The sequence below is a fragment of the Carlito syrichta genome, unplaced genomic scaffold (assembly GCF_000164805.1).
Source record: "Carlito syrichta isolate Samal-C Ts95f unplaced genomic scaffold, Tarsius_syrichta-2.0.1 Scaffold314770, whole genome shotgun sequence".
NCBI lineage: Eukaryota > Metazoa > Chordata > Mammalia > Primates > Tarsiidae > Carlito > Carlito syrichta.
The window spans coordinates 326,217-346,516 of NW_007258866.1; the positions used below are offsets into that span (position 1 = coordinate 326,217).

Below are 20,300 nucleotides of genomic sequence, written 5' to 3' on the forward strand. Positions count from 1 at the left end.
TCAAAAAATCAGCCGGGCGTGGTAGCGCACGCCTGTAATTCTGGCTACTCAGAAGGCTGAAGCGGAAGGATTGTCAGAGCCCAGCAGGCAAGGCTGTGGTGGCCAGGAGCAGCCACTGCACTCCAGTCTCGGCGACAGAGTGAGACTCCAACACACACACAAAAAAAATGTGGCCCTGACCCCTCGGCCTGTTTTACTTTCTCTTGCCTTCGGGGCATCTCGTCGTGAAACCCGACCGCATGTGTAAGATGGCTACTCACAGTTGTTTTCCTGGAGGGGACAGCGAGGTTTGCCCTACACACATTCCCCTCTGCCATCCTGGTAGCCAAAGGTGGCACTTAGGGATGTCACTTGAGATCAAGGCCTGTCGACGTGACAGACGCACACGAAACTCACTAAACGGCGAGCTCACTGAGCCCTTCACTTAACTGGACCCATGCGAGCTAGATTCTCTAGGGACACGGTGAGGCAAGATACTTTATTTCGAGTCCGGGCCGTCCCTGGCGTCAGAGACTTGGCGTCCCTTGTGTGCCGTCTACTGACGACGGAGATGGGAGTGCCTCTCAAAGAGAGACAAACATTTGTGGGTCACTGATGAGGCTCCGTCAGGGGCTGCGGGCTGAGCTGGGCCTGACTCTTCTGGTGCCTGTCCTGAGTCTCCAGGCGAGACCCCGGTTCTTCCAGTGTCTCCACCACAGATTGTATAGACTGCCACTAGAACAGCTCTTGGCCGGGCATGGGGGCTCACGCCTGTGATCCCAGCAGTTTGGGAGGCCCAGGAGGAAGAATTGTTTGAACCTTGGAGTTCAAAATCAGCCTGGGCAACATAGAGAGACCTCTTCTCTGAAAAAATTAAAAAAAAAAAATTAGCCAGTTGGGGTGGTATGTGTCTGTAGTCCCAGCTACTTGGGAGGCTGAAGCAGAAGGATCACCCGAGCCCAGGAGATCGAGGCTGCGGTGAGCCGTGATCGTGCTACGCACTCCAGCCTGGGTGACAAAGCAAGACCCAAACCCAAAATAATAACAAAAACTCTTGCAATATAATAGTATTGCTTGCTTTTCTGTGTGTCTCCCCATTAGATTTTAGGTTACTTGAGAGCAAGAAGCAGACCTTTCCAGCTGCACATATCCGGTCTTTGCAAAAGCCTGGTTCAGGGTGGGTATTCCCTTCATGAAAGAGCAAAACCTTGAGGACAGAAGGAGGGAGGGGAAATTCCTGCCGACCCACTGATCCAAGAGAGAGACGAGGACAGCTGCCTGGGTCTCAGCAACCCTGCCGTCCTCGGACCAGCGGCATTCGAGACATCTTGCAGAAAACAGGCCAAGTACAGTCAGCGTCTCACTGCCCAGTGCCAAGGGAAATGCCGTTAGCAACAGAGGCTCTGTCGGTTGCTCTTCCGATTCGGCCCGCTGTGTCAGGATGGACGTGCCAACCTGCCCACGGTCAGGAAAGCCTTTTCTCCGTCTATGACTAGCTCCAGCGACTTGCCCTGGCCACTCTGTACTATCTGACGGGGCATTGAGAGACTCCAACCAGACCGTGCAGTTACAGTGCTCAGCCCAGGTCTGGGACACGGTGACTTCGCAGCCCGTGTTAGTGTCCCATCGCTGTTTGGGCTGTGTCATCCTTTCCAGTCACAGGCTTCTCATACCCCCAAGGGGAAAGCACCTTCTAAGATCACAGCTCTAAGACTGTGTCCCTCCAGCGAGGTTAAGTCTTGGGGGTGTTTCCTGACCTCCCCAGTTCTCTGACACCAGCTGGGTGTCCAACTCTTCAGTTCAATTCTGACACGAACTACCTGGCGTCTGCACAGACTCCGCCGCTTAAGGGCTCACTCCCACGAGACCACCCCACTTCAGACACCAGCAGCAAGTCTCAGGGCCCTCACACTTCTGACCGGCTGGCTATAAATTGAGAGTTTCCACGACCTTGCCGGATTCGATAATTTGCTAGACTGGGTCACAGAACTCAGGAAAACACTTCACGTTTGTTTACCAGCTTAGAACAAAGGCTACAACTCAGAAACAGCCGTGGGACAGATACACAGGGGGAGAGAGGCCAGAGCCTTCACGCCCTCTCCACCCACACCGTCCCCACACTTCGATTTTTTTTTTTTTGAGTTGGAGTCTCACTCTGTCGCCCAGGCTGGAGGGCAGTGGCATGCTCCCGGCCACTGCAGCCTCGACCTGCTGGGCTCCGGCGATCCTTCCGCCTCAGCGTTCCGAGTAGCTGGAACTGCAGGTGCGCGCTACCACACCCGGCTGATTTTTGATTTATTGTAGAAATGAGATCTCGCCAAGTTGCCCAGGCGGGTCTCGAACCCGCGGGCTCAGGCAATCCACTCACCTCAGACTCCCAAAGGCGCGGGATTACAGGCTGAGCCACTGAGCCCAGCTTACACTTTGAGGTGTTCACCCACATGCGGGTCCCCCACGTCTCACCGTTCAAGAGTGTGTACACGCCAGTCCCCGGCCCCCACCTCCCTTCCCATCGCTTGATCTTCCTGGTGGACAGTCCCATCCAGAGGCTATCTGGGGGCCTTCCCCTAAGTCACCTCGTTAGTGTGAGCTCAGGTGTGATCAAAGGGAGCTCGTTATAAATAACGAAAGACACCCCAGTCACTTGGGAAGTTGCAAGGGTTTTAGGAGCTTGTGCCAGGAAGCCAGGGCACAGGTTCTTCTTGAAACCCCAGGTCCCAAAACTGCTATCACAATCAACTGTCCTAAGAGGCTCAACGGAGTCTGGGCTCGGTGACTCAGTCTGTCATCCCAGCACTTTGGGAGGCTGAGGTGAGTGGATGGCCTGAGCCCGTGGGTTCGAGACCAGCCCGGACGACTTGGCGAGACCTCATCTCTACAGTAAATCACAAATTAGCCGGGTGTGGTAGAGCATGCCTGTAGATCTGGTTACTTGGAAGGCTGAGGCGGAAGAATCGCCGGTGCCCAGGAGGTTGATGCTGGGGTGGCCGTGAGAGTGCCACTGCCCTCCAACCTGGGTGACGGAGTGAGACTCCGACTCAAAAAAAAAGAGGCTCAATGTCAGAGCCCAGAATGATGCTTGCCTTAGCCAGTTCTGGCATGAGCTGTGACCTTACAATGGGAGTCTTCCAAGGCTCATCTTCCCGGAGACAGTCGGATCTGGTGTCTTCTAGGGAGCCCAGAGGCAGGTGAATAAGGAAATCTCCCCCAAGATAGCAGCTGTCCTGAGAGACGTTCCTGTGCCCCACACCTGCCCTCATATCTCTGTCACGTCACATGGCTTCTCACCTTGTCTTTCAACAGGCCATGGGGGCCCAAGACCTTATTGAAAATGTGTTTTCCCACATGAGCATCCACGGCGGACAGGGGGTCGTCCAGAAGGTAGATGTCTAAGTCTTGGTAGACAGCCCTGGCCAGGCTGATCCGCTGCTTCTGACCCCCGCTGAGATTGATGCCCTAAAGAAGAAAAGCATCTCTGTGAAGCCCTGCTCCCTAGACCCACCTTTGCAGTCTCGTAAGGAGGGGCAAAAGGAGAACATTTGCCGCAACAAGACATCAAGGGCTTAAAGATCGTGCAAGGGGTGTGCAACTGTGGTCCCAGGTACTTGGGGGGCTGAGGGGGAAAGATGCCCTGAGCCCAGGAGGTTGAGGCTGCGATCGAGTCTCTGCACTTCAGTCTGGGCGACAGAGTGAGGCCTTAACTCAAAAAGAAAAGAAATCTTACATGCTCCCTTACACAAATAAACAACTTTGATTCTAATAAATAACTTTAGGCCCAATCGTTTAAAATATGCCCAAGTTGCCATCTTCTTCCTTTCTTCCCTCCCTCCCTCTTTTCTCTCTGTTTTTGAGTTGGAGTCTCACTCTGTCGCCCAGACTGGAGTGCAGTGGCCGCTCTCGGCCACTGCAGCCTCCACCTGCTGGGCTCTGGCGATCCTTCCGCCTCAGCCTTCCAAGTAGCCGGAACTACAGGCGCGTGCTACCACGTCCTGCTAGTTTTTGATTTATTGTAGAGACGAGGTCTCGCCAAGTTGCCCAGGTGGGTCTCAAGCCCATGGGCTCAGGCAATCCACTCTTTCTTTTTCTTTCTTTCTTTCTTTCTTTCTCTCTCTCTCTCTCTCTCTTTCTTTCTTTTTCTCTTTCTCTTTTTCTTTCTCTCTTTCTGTCTTTCTCTTTTTCTCTCTCTCTCTCTTTCTTTCTTTCTCTCTCTCTTTCTCTTTCTTTCTTTCTTCTTTTTTTCTTTAGAGACAAGGTCTCACTATGTTGCCCAGGCTGGTCTCAAACTCCTGGCCTTAAGCAATCCTCCTGCCTCAGCCTCCCAATGTGCTGGGATTACGGGCATGAGCCTGGCCACCATTTTTTATCATAAGATTTACTTATTGAGTATTTTTGTTTCTTCCCATCCTATCAGAACGTAGAGCTGTACCAAGTCAGAGGTTCTCTTTATTTTGTTCATGAATGTAAACCTAGCACTTAAAAGAGTGTCTGGTACAGAGTAGGTGCTCCACTGTACACTGAGATAACAAAGTCCCTCTGAGCGGTATCGTCACTAGTCTCCTAACATCTCAGTGTCCTTGTCCCCAAAAGATTGCTATATTCATTCTGAGCAATGGAAGGAAGGATGAAAACATCCCAAATATACAGGATCTTTATCTAGAGATTTCTAAATAGATTATGTTACATCTATGTAATGGGTATCATAGAGTCATGAGCAATCTACCTCTAAGAAGGGCATTTAATCACATGGGGAAATAATTCCCCACGAGCGTCTAAGCTGGTTGGCAGGACCCTCCCGTGGCCTTGCGGATACAGAAGCAGAATCAGCTGGGCTCGGTGGCTCAGCCTGTAATCCCGTGCCTTTGGGAGGCTGAGGTGAGTGGATTGCCTGAGCCCGCGGGTTCGAGACCCGCCTGGGCAACTTGGCGAAACCTCATCTCTGCAATAAATAAAAAAAAAATTAGTGGGGCGTGGTAGCGCACGCCTGTAGTTCCAGTTACTTGGAAGGCTGAGGTGGAAGGATCACCGGAGCCCAGCAGGTTCAGGCTCCAGTGGCCGGGAGTGGCCACTGCACTCCAGTCTGGGCGACAGAGTGAGACTCCAACTCAAAAAAAAAAACAAAACAGCAGAATCAGGACACCGAGACACTGGTCCCCCTCTGCCTGTCACCTATGAACTCACCTAGGGACACTATCAGTGTAGCCTCTCAGGTTCTTTGCCTCATCATCTTTGATATAAATTACACAGTGCCTGTATTTGCTCTCGGGTATAAAGTCTTAAATTCTGAGTTATTGGCACAAGATATTGTGGCCACTGGGGCCACGCACACTAAGTGTTGGTTCCAAATACGACCACCTGAACTGGTCAACTTCATGACTCCTGTGTGTCTTTTCACCTTTCGCCCTTCAAGTCCCCTGTTTCCCCAAGTACCTTCTCTCCAATCTCAGCCAAGTCTCTTCCGGGCAATATTTCCAAGTCTGGGAGGAGGGCACAGGCCTCCAGAACTTGCTGGTACCTCTTTTCGTTCAACGCTGACCCAAAGAGGATGTTGTCCTTTATGGTGCCATTCTGAATCCAGGACTGCTGTGGGACATAGGCAGTAGAGCCCTAGATGGAAAAGGATCAGACCCCCTTAGAGCTGTCCTCCGGGCATGCAGGTGGAAGGAGCAGGGAGGAACGAACGGAGCTTAGAGTTGAAGAGCTGTGTGTCAGGATGGCTCGGGATCTGATACGTATGAATGCACTTGTGTTGATTGCACTGACCAGAGGGAAAGACTCAATGTCTTATTCACCAGTTGAAGTTTTTCTTTTTTTTGACTCCCACTTTCTAGCTATGATTCTGAAAATCAGAAGATGAATGCACCTGCTGCTTCTAGAACAGAGTTTTGGTCAAACACAGGGTGTTATGAGGGCCGACAGAGTCCAACACTGGGCAGGGGGGCGGTGGGGGATGGTACAGATGACGCTTAGGAAATAGGAACTAAGAGGTTGGAATTAAGACAGCAGGGTGAAACCCACAAGCAGGTTATATCCAAAGAGAGACCAACAAATATCCATGTTAAGAAGAACTCCTGTATGCGTTGGCAGGAAAAAACTTCTCCCAAGGAGTTAGAAGGCAGAGTTAAATCCATGGCATCTGCTCTATGGGCTACAGTTCATGTTTTTTTTGTTTTAACACAAATTAGCTCGTCCATGTCTGGTACATCAGAAAATGATGTCAGTATAATGTGGAAGAAGAGATGGTTCTTAAGAATTTTCCCCCGGGCTTGGTGGCTCAGTTTGTAATCCCGCACTTTGGGAGGCTGAGGTGAGTGGATTGCCTGAGCCCGTGGGTTTGAGACCTGCCCAAGCAACTTGGCAAGACCTCATCTCTACAATAAATCAAAAATTAGCTGGGGATGGTAGCGCGTGCCTGTAGTTCCGGCTCCTTGAAAGGCTGAGGTAGAAGGATCGCCGGAGCCCAGCAGGTCAAGGCTGCGGTGGCCGGGAGTGGCCACTGCACTCCAGTCTGAACAACAGAGTGAGACTCCGACTCAAAAAAAAAAAAAAATTTCCAGGCAGGGCAATCTAAAGCAATTAGGGAGAAGTTTTCTTACAATAAAAAAGAAACCCTTAGCAATATATGATGATCTTCAGAAAAAAAAAAAGCTGAAAATCTACAGATGCGCTTCTCTTGGATGCAAACAGTGACAGGTTTAATGATTCAAAAATAGCTAGAGTTTTCCCTAAATTCAGCTCACTGGAAAAGGTCAAAGTGCTGATGAAGATGCCATGAAAACAGTTTCCTTTGTGTTAAAAAAAAAGTCAAAATCAATGAAGAAGTCTACACCCCACATCAGATTTTAATATTGGAAGAAAATACCATTGAAGTCAATGCCAGTGTGATGATACAGCATGTTCTTAGTATTGTTTTTGTTGGTACTTGGGTCATAAGGTTATGTGAGTTTTTAGTGATTTGCTACACTCTTTCCCCCCAGGTCCTGTTACTTTCGCTGTACACTTTCAGAAACACGTACTTACGAGGAGGGACCCAAAAAACCTCCAGAATTTATTTATTAAAAATGATGTACTTATTCCTACATGTTTATTTTTTTATTTTTATTTTTTGAGTTGGAGTCTCACTCTGTCGCCCAGACTGGAGTGCAGTGGCCGCTCCCGGCCACCGCAGCCTCGACCTGCTGGGCTCTGGCGATCCTTCCGCCTCAGCCTTCCGAGTAGCCGGAACTACAGGTGTGTGCGACCACGCCCGGCTGATTTTTGATTTATGGTAGAGACGAGGTCTCGCCAAGTTGCCCACGCGGGGTCTCGAACCCACGGGCTCAGGCAATCCACTCACCTCAGCCTCCCAAAGGCGCGGGATTACAGGCTGAGCCACCGAGCCTGGCTTATTCCTACATGTTTAAACTTCAGTTCCCTTCCCAGGCCTCTCTGTTAGATGCACTACACCTGTCGAGATGCTTTTCCCACTCTTGAAACCATTTTTGAACTCGTCCATTTTGATGCCTTTCAGTGCTTCTGCCACTTTTGGTTTTGACCTCTTCCACATCGGCAAAAAGTTTCCCTTTGAGGACTTTTCATCCCGGGAAACAAAAAACAGTCGCTCGGGGTGAGATCAGGTGAACAGCAAGGGCGGGGTATAGGGGGTCATGCCGGTTTTGGTCAAAAACTGCTGAACACCCAGCACTGTGTGGGCAGGTGTGCTCGTAAATCATCCATCATGAAATGGGCACACGCGTTGAAAGAATCTCCAAAAAAATTCACTGAAGCGGAATGCGGCCTCTCACAACAGTGCAGGCTGGGATACGGATGCCAGTGGGTTCCTAAAACACCTATCTGGCTGGGGGAGACTGTGTCACAAGGGACCTGCCCTCCACAAGATAATCCTGGGTATTTTGGGGTCACCCTCATAGATTTAGCAGAAACGCCTGTACTCTGAAGGGCGACATCCCCAGCCTAGTCTTCACATTCTGGTGCGCGCAGGGGCATCACCTGGAAAGCATTCCTGAGAAGGCAGATTCCGAGGCCCTACCCCCAGGGTCTGATCACACAAGGCTGAGATGGGCCAAGAATCCCTACTCCACAGATCCGCCGACTGTCCCCAAGGCCTCACTGCCAGTCCCCAGGGCCCTCTCCCAAATGAAGAGAAGTCCTAGAGTGCCCCCGAAGGACTGGGTCTTCCTGTCGGCCTCTCTCCTCACCTTGATGGTAATGTGCCCGTGGACATTCTCCATTTCCCCCAGCATGGCTGACATCAAGGAGGACTTCCCCGAGCCCACGGTGCCCATCACGGCCACCAGCTGGCCTGGCATGATGTCCAGGTTCACACTGAAAGAGAGAAGCGTCTTTGAAGGAGATGGCGGGGCAGCTATGCAAGAGGCGGTCAAACCCCTTCTCCACCCACGACGCAGGCTGGCACGGGAGATTAGGAAACTGTCTCGGACACACATGCCCCCAAAGTGCTTCCTTAAGTGATTGATTTTGAGCCCTACAGGGCTAGAGAACAAGCCCTAATTTACCCAGATCATCTGTAAGCTGTCTGTGCCCGGTGTGGGCTTCCAGAGGTAAAACTCTCCTAGGACAAACGGGTGCCATTGAATGAGAGCCCAGTGGGAGCTTGGAGACCTGCCTGGGTTCAGGTCCCATCGCTGCCACTGTTGGGCTGTGCAACCTTGGAAGGTCACTTCCTCTGGACCGAGGCCTGCCTTCCTAAGCTGGTTGGTCTAGATTATCGTTCCCAAGTGTGGCTTCTCCAAATGTTCCCCTGGAACATTTTCTGAGAGCGGATTTCCTGTCGTGGCCCTGAAGACCAGCCTGGGTCTGCCCGGCAAAGGGGCCCACACAGGGCTGGGCTGCTGGGAGCTCCGTGTGTCCGCCCTGTTCCCTGAGTCTCTAGAACTCCAGGGACGTTGGGAACTGGTCCAGGGTCTTTCTGAGCCTGCCCGGGGAGCTGAACGGCCCCAGATGTAAGGCAGGAAAGAGAAGGGCTGTCCCGTTTCCCCTCTGCACGGGAAGGCCGCTGGGTTAGGACGGTCTCCTCCATGACACAGGCCGTAGGAACGGGGAGGAGGGCGAGAAGTCACGGGCACAGCAGGGGGACACTAAGGTGGGCTCAGTGCTGAAGACAGACAGGACCCAGGTACCTGGTGGACCGTGTGCTGTGCCCAGGGGGTCTAAGAGTTGCACTACGTGCGGCCACACGGAAAGAAGGGGTTGGCTTGGGGCAGCGCGCCGGCATGGCGAGGAGTGGCCTGTGGGACTGTGGAAGGGGCCATTTTGACGCGAAACTCCAGGTCTGAGGTGGAACCTCAAAGAGGCGGCTGCCACTGTGCATTCTGGGAAAGGAAGGCAGGTTCCAGTGTTCCCAGTCATTACTCTTTTTCTTTTTTGAGTTAGGATGTCACCTTGTCACCAGGCTGGAGTGCCGTGGCATGATCACGGCTCACTGCAGCCTCTACCTCCTGGGCTCAGGTGATCCTTCCTCCTCAGCCTCCCAAGTAGCTGGGATGACAGGTGTGTGCCACCACACCTGGCTAATTTTTAATTTTTTTTTGTAGAGATGAGGTCTTGCCATGTAGCCCAGGCTGGTCTTGAATTTCTTTTCTTTTTTTTTGAGTTGGAGTCTCACTCTGTGCCCAGACTGGAGTGCAATGGCACGCTCCCAGCCACTGCAGTCTTGACCTGCTGGGCTCCGGCGATCCTTCCGCCTCAGCCTTCCAAGTAGCCGGAACTAAAGGCGAGTGCTGCCACGCCCGGCTGATTTTTGATTTATCGTAGAGACGAGGTCTCACCAGGTTGCCCGGGTGGGTCTCGAACCCGTGGGCTCAGGCAATCCACTCGCCTCGGCCTCCCAAAGGGCTGGGATGACAGGCTGAGCCACCGAGCCCAGCTGGGTCTCGAATTTCTAAGCTCAAGCGACCCTCCTGCCTTGGTCTCCCAAAGTGCTGGTATTACAGGCATGAGCCACCACGCCCGACTCATTACTGCTCTTACATGAAGAGTTCATGTTCTTGTGTGTGACCTCTAACACACTCAGAGATATAGGTCACCTGCCAACCCTGCACCACCTCCACCCATGACATGGGTCCTCGACTGACTGTGCTGGGTCCCAAAGTAGGAAGCAGCCATGGAGACACGGCTTGGCGTCTGCTCCTAGCTCCTCTTCTGGGATTGGCTTGCTCTCCCGTTCACCTGAGCACGGGCATGTCACCCGCTTCTCCACATATCCTATTACACAGGATTTTTCCAGCACGGGACAGGCAAGAAGAACCCTGAAGTCACGCAGGCTGGAAAGACGGCAACTCACTCTCGGATGGCGGCTTCCAAATCGTGCTCCCAGGTGAAGGAGGCCTCAGAAAACTGCACGGCTTTGCCTGTTGAGAAAAAGGCCCGTTTCAGACGGTTGTGGGTTCCCGTGCACCTGTCTGCCCTTCTTAGCCCTGAGACTGCTCCAATAGGCGCTGACTCCTCTGTGAATCGGAGGTGAGGAGGCTCCGGGGTGAGGCCAGAGAGGCCCATGCATGAAGTCCTTTGCGACTCAGCACACCCAAGCCTAGATTCCTGATGCGCCAGCACTGTGGGTATGCTCCCGAGCCCTGGTCTCCCATCCCCGGGTGGGAACGCCTCCCCACCAGAGACTCCAGCTCCAGGACTCACTCTGGCCCCCATGCCTGGCCCTTAAGCCTTCAGAACTGTTTTTTCCTTCACCCCAGTCTGCCTCTCCTACCCCACACGCTTGGCTCCGTCCCACCCTCTGTGGGATTCCCCCCATGCCCTGGGAATAGCTGGGCCGGCCTCCTGCGACTGTCTAGCGCGACCATCTGCCCCACGTGTACCCGGAATTCACATAGAAGCTGTCTGCTTCTGCAATCACCGGCTCAAGACAAATGCTCAGTTCTCCCTTCCCCCCAGCTTGCTGCTGCTAAGCCCTTTCCATCCATATTCTGGAGCCAGCCCAGCGAGGCCGTTCAGGATGCAACTTCCGAATTCATTTACCAAAATTGCAGTCATGGCGAATGGCGGATGTGTCCAAGTCTTCCCCTCCCAGGTACTTTTCCAGCCGCTCTGTGGAGACGCTGGCCTAGGGAAAGGCAGAGGGGCTCGAGGATGAAGAGTCCAGCAACGTGCGTGAGCAGGGAGAAGACGCTGACGCGGTCGTCAGCCCACGATTTGCCATTCGCCAGACCCCCACCACGGACCCGGCCGTGCGAGCCACGCTGCCACAGACGGATGGAAAAAGATCCTGTTTCAGCCCTCCGAAAACTCACGGAGCCCAATGCTGCTGTGGTCTGTCTCCAGTCTCTTTTTTATTTTAATTTTTTGTAGAGACGAGGTCTTGCTATATTGCCCAGGCTGGTCTCAAACGCCCAGGCTCAAGCGATCCTCCCAAAGTGCCGGGGTGACAGGTGTGAGCCACCGTGCCCGGGCCCCTCTTCAGTCTTTGGCTTTCATTCCAGAAACTGTCTCCTTCCTTCTTTCTGAGACAAACCCCTAACTTCTACCTGGTTCTGGCACCTGGGCCCCTGGCTTATTTAGCTGAGACTACGCCTTGATGATCCAGCCAGTATCCTTTTGGAGCAGCCCTTGGGACCCTCCGTAGGGGAACCGGTCATGACATCATGGCAACCTTGTACAGGTCCATGCAGGCCACACAGGCAAGGCTTAAATGGCAGCCGACCTAAGTGTTGGGAGAAGACCCTGTGGTTCTCCTGGAACACGAGAGCTTAGGAGGACTTTGAGAAGCCTTTTTTTTTTTTGAGTCGGAGTCTCACTCCCTCACCCAGACTGGGCAGTGGCCGCTCCCAGCACCGCAGCCTCGACCTGCTGGGCTCCGGCGATCCTTCCGCCTCAGCCTTCCGAGTAGCTGGAACTACAGGCGCGTGCTACCACGCCCGGCTAATTTTTGATTTATTGTAGAAATGAGGTCTTGCCAAGTTGCCTGGGTGGGTCTCGAACCCACAGGCTTAGGCAGTCCACTCGCCTCGGCCTCCCAAAGTGCTGGGATTATAGGGTGAGCCACCGAGCCTGGCCTGAGAAGCTTCTACCAGGATGCATCCCAACTGCCTCTCCCTCTTCGAGGGAGGCTGCCGGGAAGACGGTTGCTTGTGACCGTCCAGGTTCCGATGAAGTATCAGTGTCCCCGCCTGTCCCCTCTTTAGGGTGCAGTGCAGACTGTCAAACCACTTAGCTGATGCAGGGATCAGCTCTCGGAAACAGGCTGCCCCAGTGCCCGCTGCATTCTCATCTGACCCCTTTTGGTCTGGTGTCACCCTGGGGTTATCTAAAGATGCAAGGAGCTGACATCCCTGCTGATCTGACTTTGGCTGTCTGTGTCATCAAAGGATTCTGTTGTTCCTTCACCTGCCAGACCAGTCAGCCTTTCTTCACCATCTCTGGGGCCGGGAGGCCTTCCCTTGAACCCGAGGCCTGCCCACGGCCTGCGCTGTCTGAAGCCAGCCACCCTGGGAGGCACGTGGGTCACCACACTCCAGCCCTGTCCTCCGAGCCCCCTCATCAACCTCCCACCTGTCCTGGGAACTCCCCCGACATCTGGCACTTGGCCCACCTCGGGGACCCTGCCGGGTCTTCAAACCCCAGACATTCCCTCTGGCCCTCCAAGGAGTCCTGAGCTCCAGACTCATTTCGCTCGAGGCTTCCACCGCGAGGGAGGCTGAACCACCATGAGGGTTTACACAAGGGAGGGCCTTGCTTCTCCCTTGCACCATGTTTGCCTGATGCTATGTCAACGCCTCGAGAGCCTTGGAAAATCTGGGAGAAGCCGGGCTGGGAGATGCTGGTATATTTATCCTCATTTTAGAGTCAGATAAACTGGGGCACAGAGCTCGGGTTTTTTTTTTTTTAATTCATTGTAGAGATGAGGTCTTGCCACGTTGCCCAGGTGGGTCTCGAACCCGCAGGCTCAGGCAATTCACTCGCCTCGGCCTCCCAAAGTGCTGGGATGACAGGCTGAGCCACCGAGCCCAGCCCTGGGGTTTTACCGAGATCAAGCCACTGGTCTCCGGAGACCAAACAGCTCCCTCTGCAGGCTGGACAGGGCGTGACGGGCCAGGCGCTGGACGCCAAGGCTTCGGCCGGATACGGACAGCGACGCGAGTGTCCTACCTGGAGTGTGGTGGCGATGACCATGGGCAGCATGCTCAGAGGGAAACGCAGGATGTAGAAGAGCGTGATGGAGGTGAAGGCCTTCTGGGCGTCCAGGACGTTGCCGCTGTCCACCAGGACGTAGACAGAAAACGTGACCACAGACACCTGGGTAGGGCAGGGGGCAGTGGTTCATCCCTGGGAGGAATGGTGCAGCTTTGGGTTGAGTTTCAGGGACCCGGCCTATAGCAGCACAGAAGGAGCCTGACAGCGACCCTGACCGGCCCCATGTTGCGGATGAGGAAACTGAGCCCAGGACAGGAGGAAATATATTCCCCAAGGCCACAAGGCCCACTCGTGGGCTGCTAGAGCCAGCATGTGGGTCTCCTGTCTCTTACACAAGGGCCTTCCACCGCAGACCCATGACACTGCCCCGAAGACAGGAATGCCCCCTCCGCCAGTCCCTCCTGGACACCAGGGTCCACGGCTGAACGCCTGCCCGGGGCTGCCAGACCCCGCACAGTGTGGAACGGGGAACTGCAGTTGGGGGTGGGGGGACAGAGATGGAAAGCGGCCTGGAAAGCTGGGGAGAGGCCGGGTTCTCTAGACTCGGGGCCAGACCTGGGGGGTTTGGCAGCCCTGGGCAGCTGGGGGTGGGGGGTGGGCTCCCTAGACTCGGGGTCAGGCCTGGAAGGCCTGGGCAGCCCTGGGGAGCTGGGGAGGGGCCGGGTCCCTTGTCTCAGGCTCGGCTCCAGAGGCCTGGACAGTCCTGGGGAGGTGGCGGGGAGGCCGGGTTCCCTAGACTGAGGCTCGGGCCTGGAGGACCTTCCTGGCAAGCCTGTAGAAATGGAACTTCCTCTTCCGGACGCCCCGCCCCAAGTTCCCCCCAACTTACCAGCACCGGCGTCAGGAAGAGGAGGAACACTACCACGGCCTGTATCTGGTTGAAGGCCAGCAGGTTTTTGAGCTCCTTCTTCCGGAGTTTGTGGACTTGGTCTTGGAAGGAAGGCTCCCAGGCAAAATACTTCAGGATCTAGTGGGTGAGAAGGGAGCTCATGTGTGCGCTCACCCGCCCACGCCCAAGGGGCCCCCCCAGAACTGGGGGTGGAAACCCAGATGGTAGAGGACGGCATGCAGAGGTGGCTGGTATTTGTCGACCACCTGCTCTGCGCAAACATTCACAATGCCCTATCTCACGCAAGCTTCCTAACAACCTCCGTGTGACCAACTGTCTCATTTTGCCAGGACACGGGTCCCTCCGTGACATAAAACCTGTAAAGGTCTGGGCAAATCGAGGCGAGTTAGTCACCCTACTCCCCAGGGCTCAACCCCCCCCAGGTCTCCATTTAGAGGCAGGGGGCCTTGCCCATATCCAAGCCGGCAAGGGTGAGGGCTGGATTCAAACTCAGATCTATCTGTCTTTTAACTTTGCCATGTTAACACAAAGACACTGACAGCAAGAGCTCTGCATGCAGATAATAAGGAGTTCAAAGGCACCTCTGTTTCATTTTCTTTTCTTTTTTTTTGAGTCAAAGTCTTACTCCGTCGCCCAGGCTGGAGTGCAGTGGCCTGCTCACGGCCACCCCAGTGTCTACCTGCTGGCCTCAGGCGATCCTTCCGCCTCAGCCTTCCAAGGAACCAGGCGCAGGCTACCATGCCCGGTTAATTTTTGATGTCCTGTAGAGACAGGGTCTTGCCAAGTTTCCCAGGCTAGTCTTGAACCCGCGGGCTAAGTTAATCCACTCGCCTCGACCTCTCAAAGTGCTGGGATGACGGGCTGAGCCACAGAGCCCGGCTACCTCTGTTTCCTTTCAAGGAGTTTAGGATAATGTTGAAATCCATTCATTCAAAACAACATTTCTTTTTGAGAAGATGTATTGAAAGAAATGAAATGCGTGTTGAGAGCTGGGAAACAGAGGGAAACAAGAAGCGTGTGGCCTGCCCACCTACACAAACTGCATTTGAGGGCCACCAACTAGCCCATGAAAGACACTTCTTTACAAAATTCCAGCTAATCAATGCCAAAGGAACAACGGAATCAAATCATCACCCTTTGGCAATGCCTGATGAAATAACAGACCTGGGCCACGAGCATAACATTTTTATGACAGTGGTTTTCCTATTAGATTCACCCAGGGAGCTTTTCTCTTTTTTTAGAGTTGGGGTCTCACTCAGCTGCCCAGGCTGAAGTGCACTGGCACAATCATGGCTCACCGCATCCTTGACCTCCTAGGCTCGGGTGATCCTTCCACCTCAGCCTCCCGAGTGGCAGGGACTACAGGTGTGCCTGGCTAATTTTTTAAACTTTTTCGTAGAGACGAGGTCTTGCTCTGTTGCTCAAGCTGGTTTCAAACCCTCGGGCTCAAGCAATCCTCGTGCCTCAGCCTCCCAAAGGGCTGGGATTATAGGTGTGAGACCAGCCTATAATCAAGCCTTTAGAGCCAGCTACCAGCTTGCAAGCAATACAGGAAATAGGACAAATAACCTAGTTCCTTTGGTGTGACCGAGAAAGAGAGAGAGAGAGAGAGAGAGAGAGAGAGAAATAAAGACAGGGAGAGGAAATGTGCTATCAACTAAATACCACGTGTAGACATTTTGGGGCTTCTCATTCAAATCAGACAACAGCAAAACAAGCAAAGAAGAAGGCATGTGGGAGACAACCAGAGAAGCCCGACGGTCTCAGAGACTGAGTGTTTGTTGTCTAAGGTATGGGGATGGGACTGTGGTGATATTAAAAAGGAAGTCTTAGCCGGGCTCGGTGGCTCAGCCTGTAATCCCGCGCCTTGGGGAGGCTGAGGTGAGTGGATTGCCTGAGCCCGCGGGTTCGAGACCCGCCTGGGCAGCGAGACCTCATCTCTACAATAAATCAAAAAAAATTAGCCGGGCGTGGTAGCGTGCGCCTGTAGTTCCAGCTACTCGGAAGGCTGAGGCGGAAGGATCGCCGGAGCCCAGCAGGTCAAGGCTGCGGTGGCCGGGAGCGGCCGCTGCACTCCAGTCTGGGCGACAGAGTGAGACTCCAACTCAAAAAAATTAAAAAAAATAAAATAAAATAAAAATAAAAAGGAAGTCCTCCTTTAGAGACACAGTCGCAGCATTTGAGAGTGAAAGGACCACACATCCGAGCTGCGCGTGGGGATCGCCCGCAGGTGGGAAGTGGGGAGTGGTCTACGGCTGAGCTGGGCGGTCACACCAACAGGGGCTCAGCATCTCCTTCTCTCTACTTTTGTGTATGTCTAAGAGTTTCTACAGGGAAGTACAAACACAAAACAAGCTATTTGGGGGTAAATTCATAGAAATCAAGCTTCAAAAGAGGCCCTGGGAGAAGTCATAGGAGATCACGCAACGGACACAGAAACCAGAGTCCTTGACCCACCCAGGGCCATGGAGGCCAGAGGCTAAGGTTCCTGTCCCCACTCCCAGGAGGCCACCTCTGCCCAGCTGCACACCTTGATTCCACCGAGAATCTCATTCATGATCCTCAAACGTTTGTCTTTATTCTTCATATTTTTGACCTGCCAGGAAAGAAGCAAAACAAAAACGAAACGTGCTTCCATGAGCGGGCCTGGCGTCAGGCCTTGGTGGCACAGGGGGCTGAACCATCTTCCTCCCTTGCCCACGCTGGTGGGTTTCTGCCCTGCCACCTCTGCCCGACGGGACCCTCTTCCCGGGCTGTCCTCCCCACCCTTCCCAGGGCTTCCTCTGTCGTGGGCCAGGCTTGTGTCACCCAGACCTCAGGAGAAAGGTCCCCTCTCACACCGAGGTGCTATTGCACCCTCCTGCTCAGTTCTCTGAATGCCTCTCATGGCCAACCTATTTCTTTGCTACTGGCCACCTCCCCACCCTCCAAGCAAAACGTGAGACACATCGGAGTGGCAGCGTGTCCCCTTACTGCCTTGTTCTGAGAAGCAAACCGTGCACTCGACATTTGTAAAACAAGTATTTGTAAAGGAACGAATGCAAAACGAATGAGTGAATAAGTCACGTACACCACCAAGGGCACCCACCCAAACCGTGACTTCCAGCAGGACCGAGGACCGACCGCCAGGGGCCCTGTCGGCAGCAGGGAAACCACCAGGGCTCAGGCTTGATGTTTGGGTCACTCGGCGACTGCACTGTGTGGTTGTTTGTGTTGCCATGATGGTATGATAAGCAGGGTCCCAAATCCCTGTTCTCAGGGCAGCCCTTCTCCCTCCAGGTAGGCTCTTCCCTCTCGACTTTCCGCCATCTTTGCCTGCCCAGACTCCCACCAAGAATTAGAGTAAGCTCAGCGTTCGGACTTTCAGGAAGACGTACACCCCTGGGGGACTCTTTCTTTACCTGGAGCTTCCTGTTCTTGGTGGACAGTACCCCGTTAACTGGGATAAGGAGCACCATCATCCCAATACCCGCTAAGACCGAGGGCCCCAGCTCTATCCACAGGAAGCAGACGGACAGGACGATCTGCAGGACGCTTGACCACAGCAAGTGGATGAAGTTGGTCACGTCCATGAGTTTCTGGGCGTCCACCGACATCAGATTCACCGTCTCTCCGATGGTGTACTGCTTCCGGGCCACATTGGAGAGGGTCAGAGCCTAAAGACAGGGGTTGGGACCACATACAAGGTCAAGGGCGCTGGGCAAGAGAAGCTCCGGACGTGAGAACAGAGGGGCCGGGTCCTCCCTGGGGACGCACCTCCAAGGGACAGGACCTCCTGCCTCTAAAAGTGCACACGGCGTTCTCTCGCTCCTGACACGCTTTCCTACTCTTCCTCCAGCCCTACCCATCATTCTCGCCATCCTGGCATTCCCCGCCCAGAAAACTCCCGCTGTCCTCTGCTGTCAGCTGAGATGCAACCTTTTCCAAAAAAATTCCCTGACTCCCAGGCTGGGGCCGGAGACGCCCGCTAAGCGTGTCCGAGATATCCTGTGATTCCAGCTGCCACGACATTTGTCACCGTGAACCCTAACTCTTGTGTTGCTCTGTCTCTCCACCGGATGTAAGCCGGGCGAGGACAAGGGCTACGTTTGTCTGTTCCACTACTAGATCACGTGGCCCGCGGCAGAGCATCAAATGCGGAAGGATGGGAGAAAAGTGTGGGGGGAGGAAGGGAGTCGGCGTGCACTGCTTTTGACCTTGGAGATGTGGTTGGATGTGGCAACGTTACTTGGAGCCACACTCTTTTTTTTTTTTTTTTTTTGAGTTGGAGTCTCACTCTGTGGCCCAGACTGGAGACTGGAGTGCAGTGGCCTCTTCATCTCTTAAAGGACCTGCTGGGCTCCGGCGATCCTTCCGCCTCAGCCTTCTGAGTAGCTGGAATTACAGGCCCGCGCTACCACGCCCGGCTGATTTTTTTGATTTATTGTAGAGATGAGGTCTCGCTGCGCAGGCGGGTCTCGAACCCGTGGGCTCAGGCAATCCACTCACCTCAGCCTCCCAAAGGCGTGGGATTACAGGTTGAGCCACCAAGCCCGGCTGGAGCCACACTCTTATGAGAAGGTCATGATCACTCCCAAGAAGGACAGAGGATTTAGAAGGGAGAGGAAAGCGTCGGAGTCCACATGTCTGGAGTGAAATGGCTTGTCTATTGTCAGGTGATATCCAGGTGCCTGGCCTTGTCGCCTGAGCTTTCTGTTCTCGTGTTGGAGAGATCAGAAGGCTGACACCCGCAGGTCTGTCACTTACAACGGCTTGTGCAAACGCAGCAGAACGCTGGAAGCAAAGCACCGTCTGGAGAGGCCAGTGTCTTGCTGGAAGAAGGGGAGTTGCTTCTTCTAACTCCCACATAGGCAGAATATGGCTCAAGTGGCCCTGGATACCCCCTCCCTCCTCTTCCTAGATGTGCCACTGCCATCTCACGCCACCTGTGCAATCTTTGGAACATATCAGGATTCTTGGTTGTGCAGTAAAAAAAAAATGTTCTAAAATGTGATGCCACCAAGGTCCTAGAGGGCAGGCCACTGCCATGCCTCCCCTTTGGTATAGAAAAGAAAAAAAAATCTAACATCGAATTACACTTCGGAGAAATCACCACACATTTATTTTTTCAATAAATGTCAATAATGTCGGAAGGTCACTGAGTTAGTCCCAGTAGCCCTTGTCTGGGGGGCAAGTAACATTGGCATTGAAGCTATCTGAGACTTATTTTTCTCTGCAAGATAGGGATGATGTACTTATTCCACAGGGCTATGGATTGGTAATGAATGTAAACAATGTTTCATACGCCGTGAGACATTGTCTAAACGTATGAATTGCTATATTTGTTTGGATAAAAGTATCCTTGAGGGCTCTATTGTACAAATCTCTTTATTGATTGCAACAGTTGCAAAACTCGGAATAGTAGGAACCTAAACACTGTGAATGAATAACCACAATTATAAAAACAATTGTAAAAGTATACTTTGCTAGAAACGACTTAGATAACCTGGTTGGTGACCTCATTACCTGCACACCAGCAGAAATTCAGCATCCCCGGAATCTCCTTTAATAAGGAGATTTTAAAAGTCCCTCTGGGGGAAGACAATTCCAGTGTGGGGGGGAATCTGGGAGGTCGAAGGATCTGACCAGACTTCTAATCTAAAAACACTTGACTTCTCTGCGAATATCTCCCGATGTGTCAGTGTCTACTCAGGGAAGACAAAGATCCACTGGTGTTTCAAAGGGGGAAAGCAAAGAAGAACCAGAGCCATAGCAGAGAAGTCACTACGGTGGGCATTTCCGGAGATGGACACAAGAGAGGAAAAGAGGCAGCTGGTGTCCTCCCTGTAAAAAGTGCCATCTCTCGGCAGACTAATTTCTCCCTCAAGCCTGCAGTCATTGACCCTAACGATGGCCTCTTCATCTCTTAAAGGACACAACGGGACGTCACCTTGTATCAGAGGGGAGAGGGGCGGGGTCATCTGAAGGAAACGGGCAAGCCTCCGAGTCTGCAGAACTCCATGATCCGGGGAAGAGGTTCACCCACTGGGAAAGGAAATTGGCAGCTGGGGGTTTGGGGAGCTGCTGCCCACGAGAAGAAGTGGCCGGCCGAGAGCTGGTCTGGGAGCTAGAGCCCTGGCAATGCTGAACTTGGGGACGGATACACCCAGCCTCTGATCTGGGTCCCGTGGAGCTTTGGGTTGAGTGGCGGTGGAGTGAAGCATCTAAGTGTGGGCGGCTCCTTTTCTGACTCTCCTTTCTTTCTTTCTTTTTTTTTTTTAGTTGGACTCTCACTCTGTCACCCAGACTGGAGTGCAGTGGCCGCTCCCGG

At 53.4% G+C, this 20,300-nt stretch overlaps 1 protein-coding gene across 1 annotated transcript in view; it reads right to left on the minus strand.

The window, feature by feature from the left end:
• Positions 1-20,300, minus strand: part of ABCC2 (ATP binding cassette subfamily C member 2) — a 90,381-nt gene that overhangs the window by 31,664 nt on the left and 38,417 nt on the right. Inside the window, exons 10-18 of the mRNA XM_008071863.2 lie at positions 17,392-17,646; positions 16,521-16,586; positions 13,970-14,107; positions 13,096-13,242; positions 10,969-11,053; positions 10,280-10,346; positions 8,175-8,301; positions 5,407-5,583; positions 3,268-3,435 (exon numbers count right to left, since the gene is read on the minus strand). Of these exons, the coding sequence (XP_008070054.1) occupies positions 3,268-3,435; positions 5,407-5,583; positions 8,175-8,301; positions 10,280-10,346; positions 10,969-11,053; positions 13,096-13,242; positions 13,970-14,107; positions 16,521-16,586; positions 17,392-17,646 (1,230 nt within the window). The remainder of the gene's footprint in view (positions 1-3,267; positions 3,436-5,406; positions 5,584-8,174; positions 8,302-10,279; positions 10,347-10,968; positions 11,054-13,095; positions 13,243-13,969; positions 14,108-16,520; positions 16,587-17,391; positions 17,647-20,300) is intronic.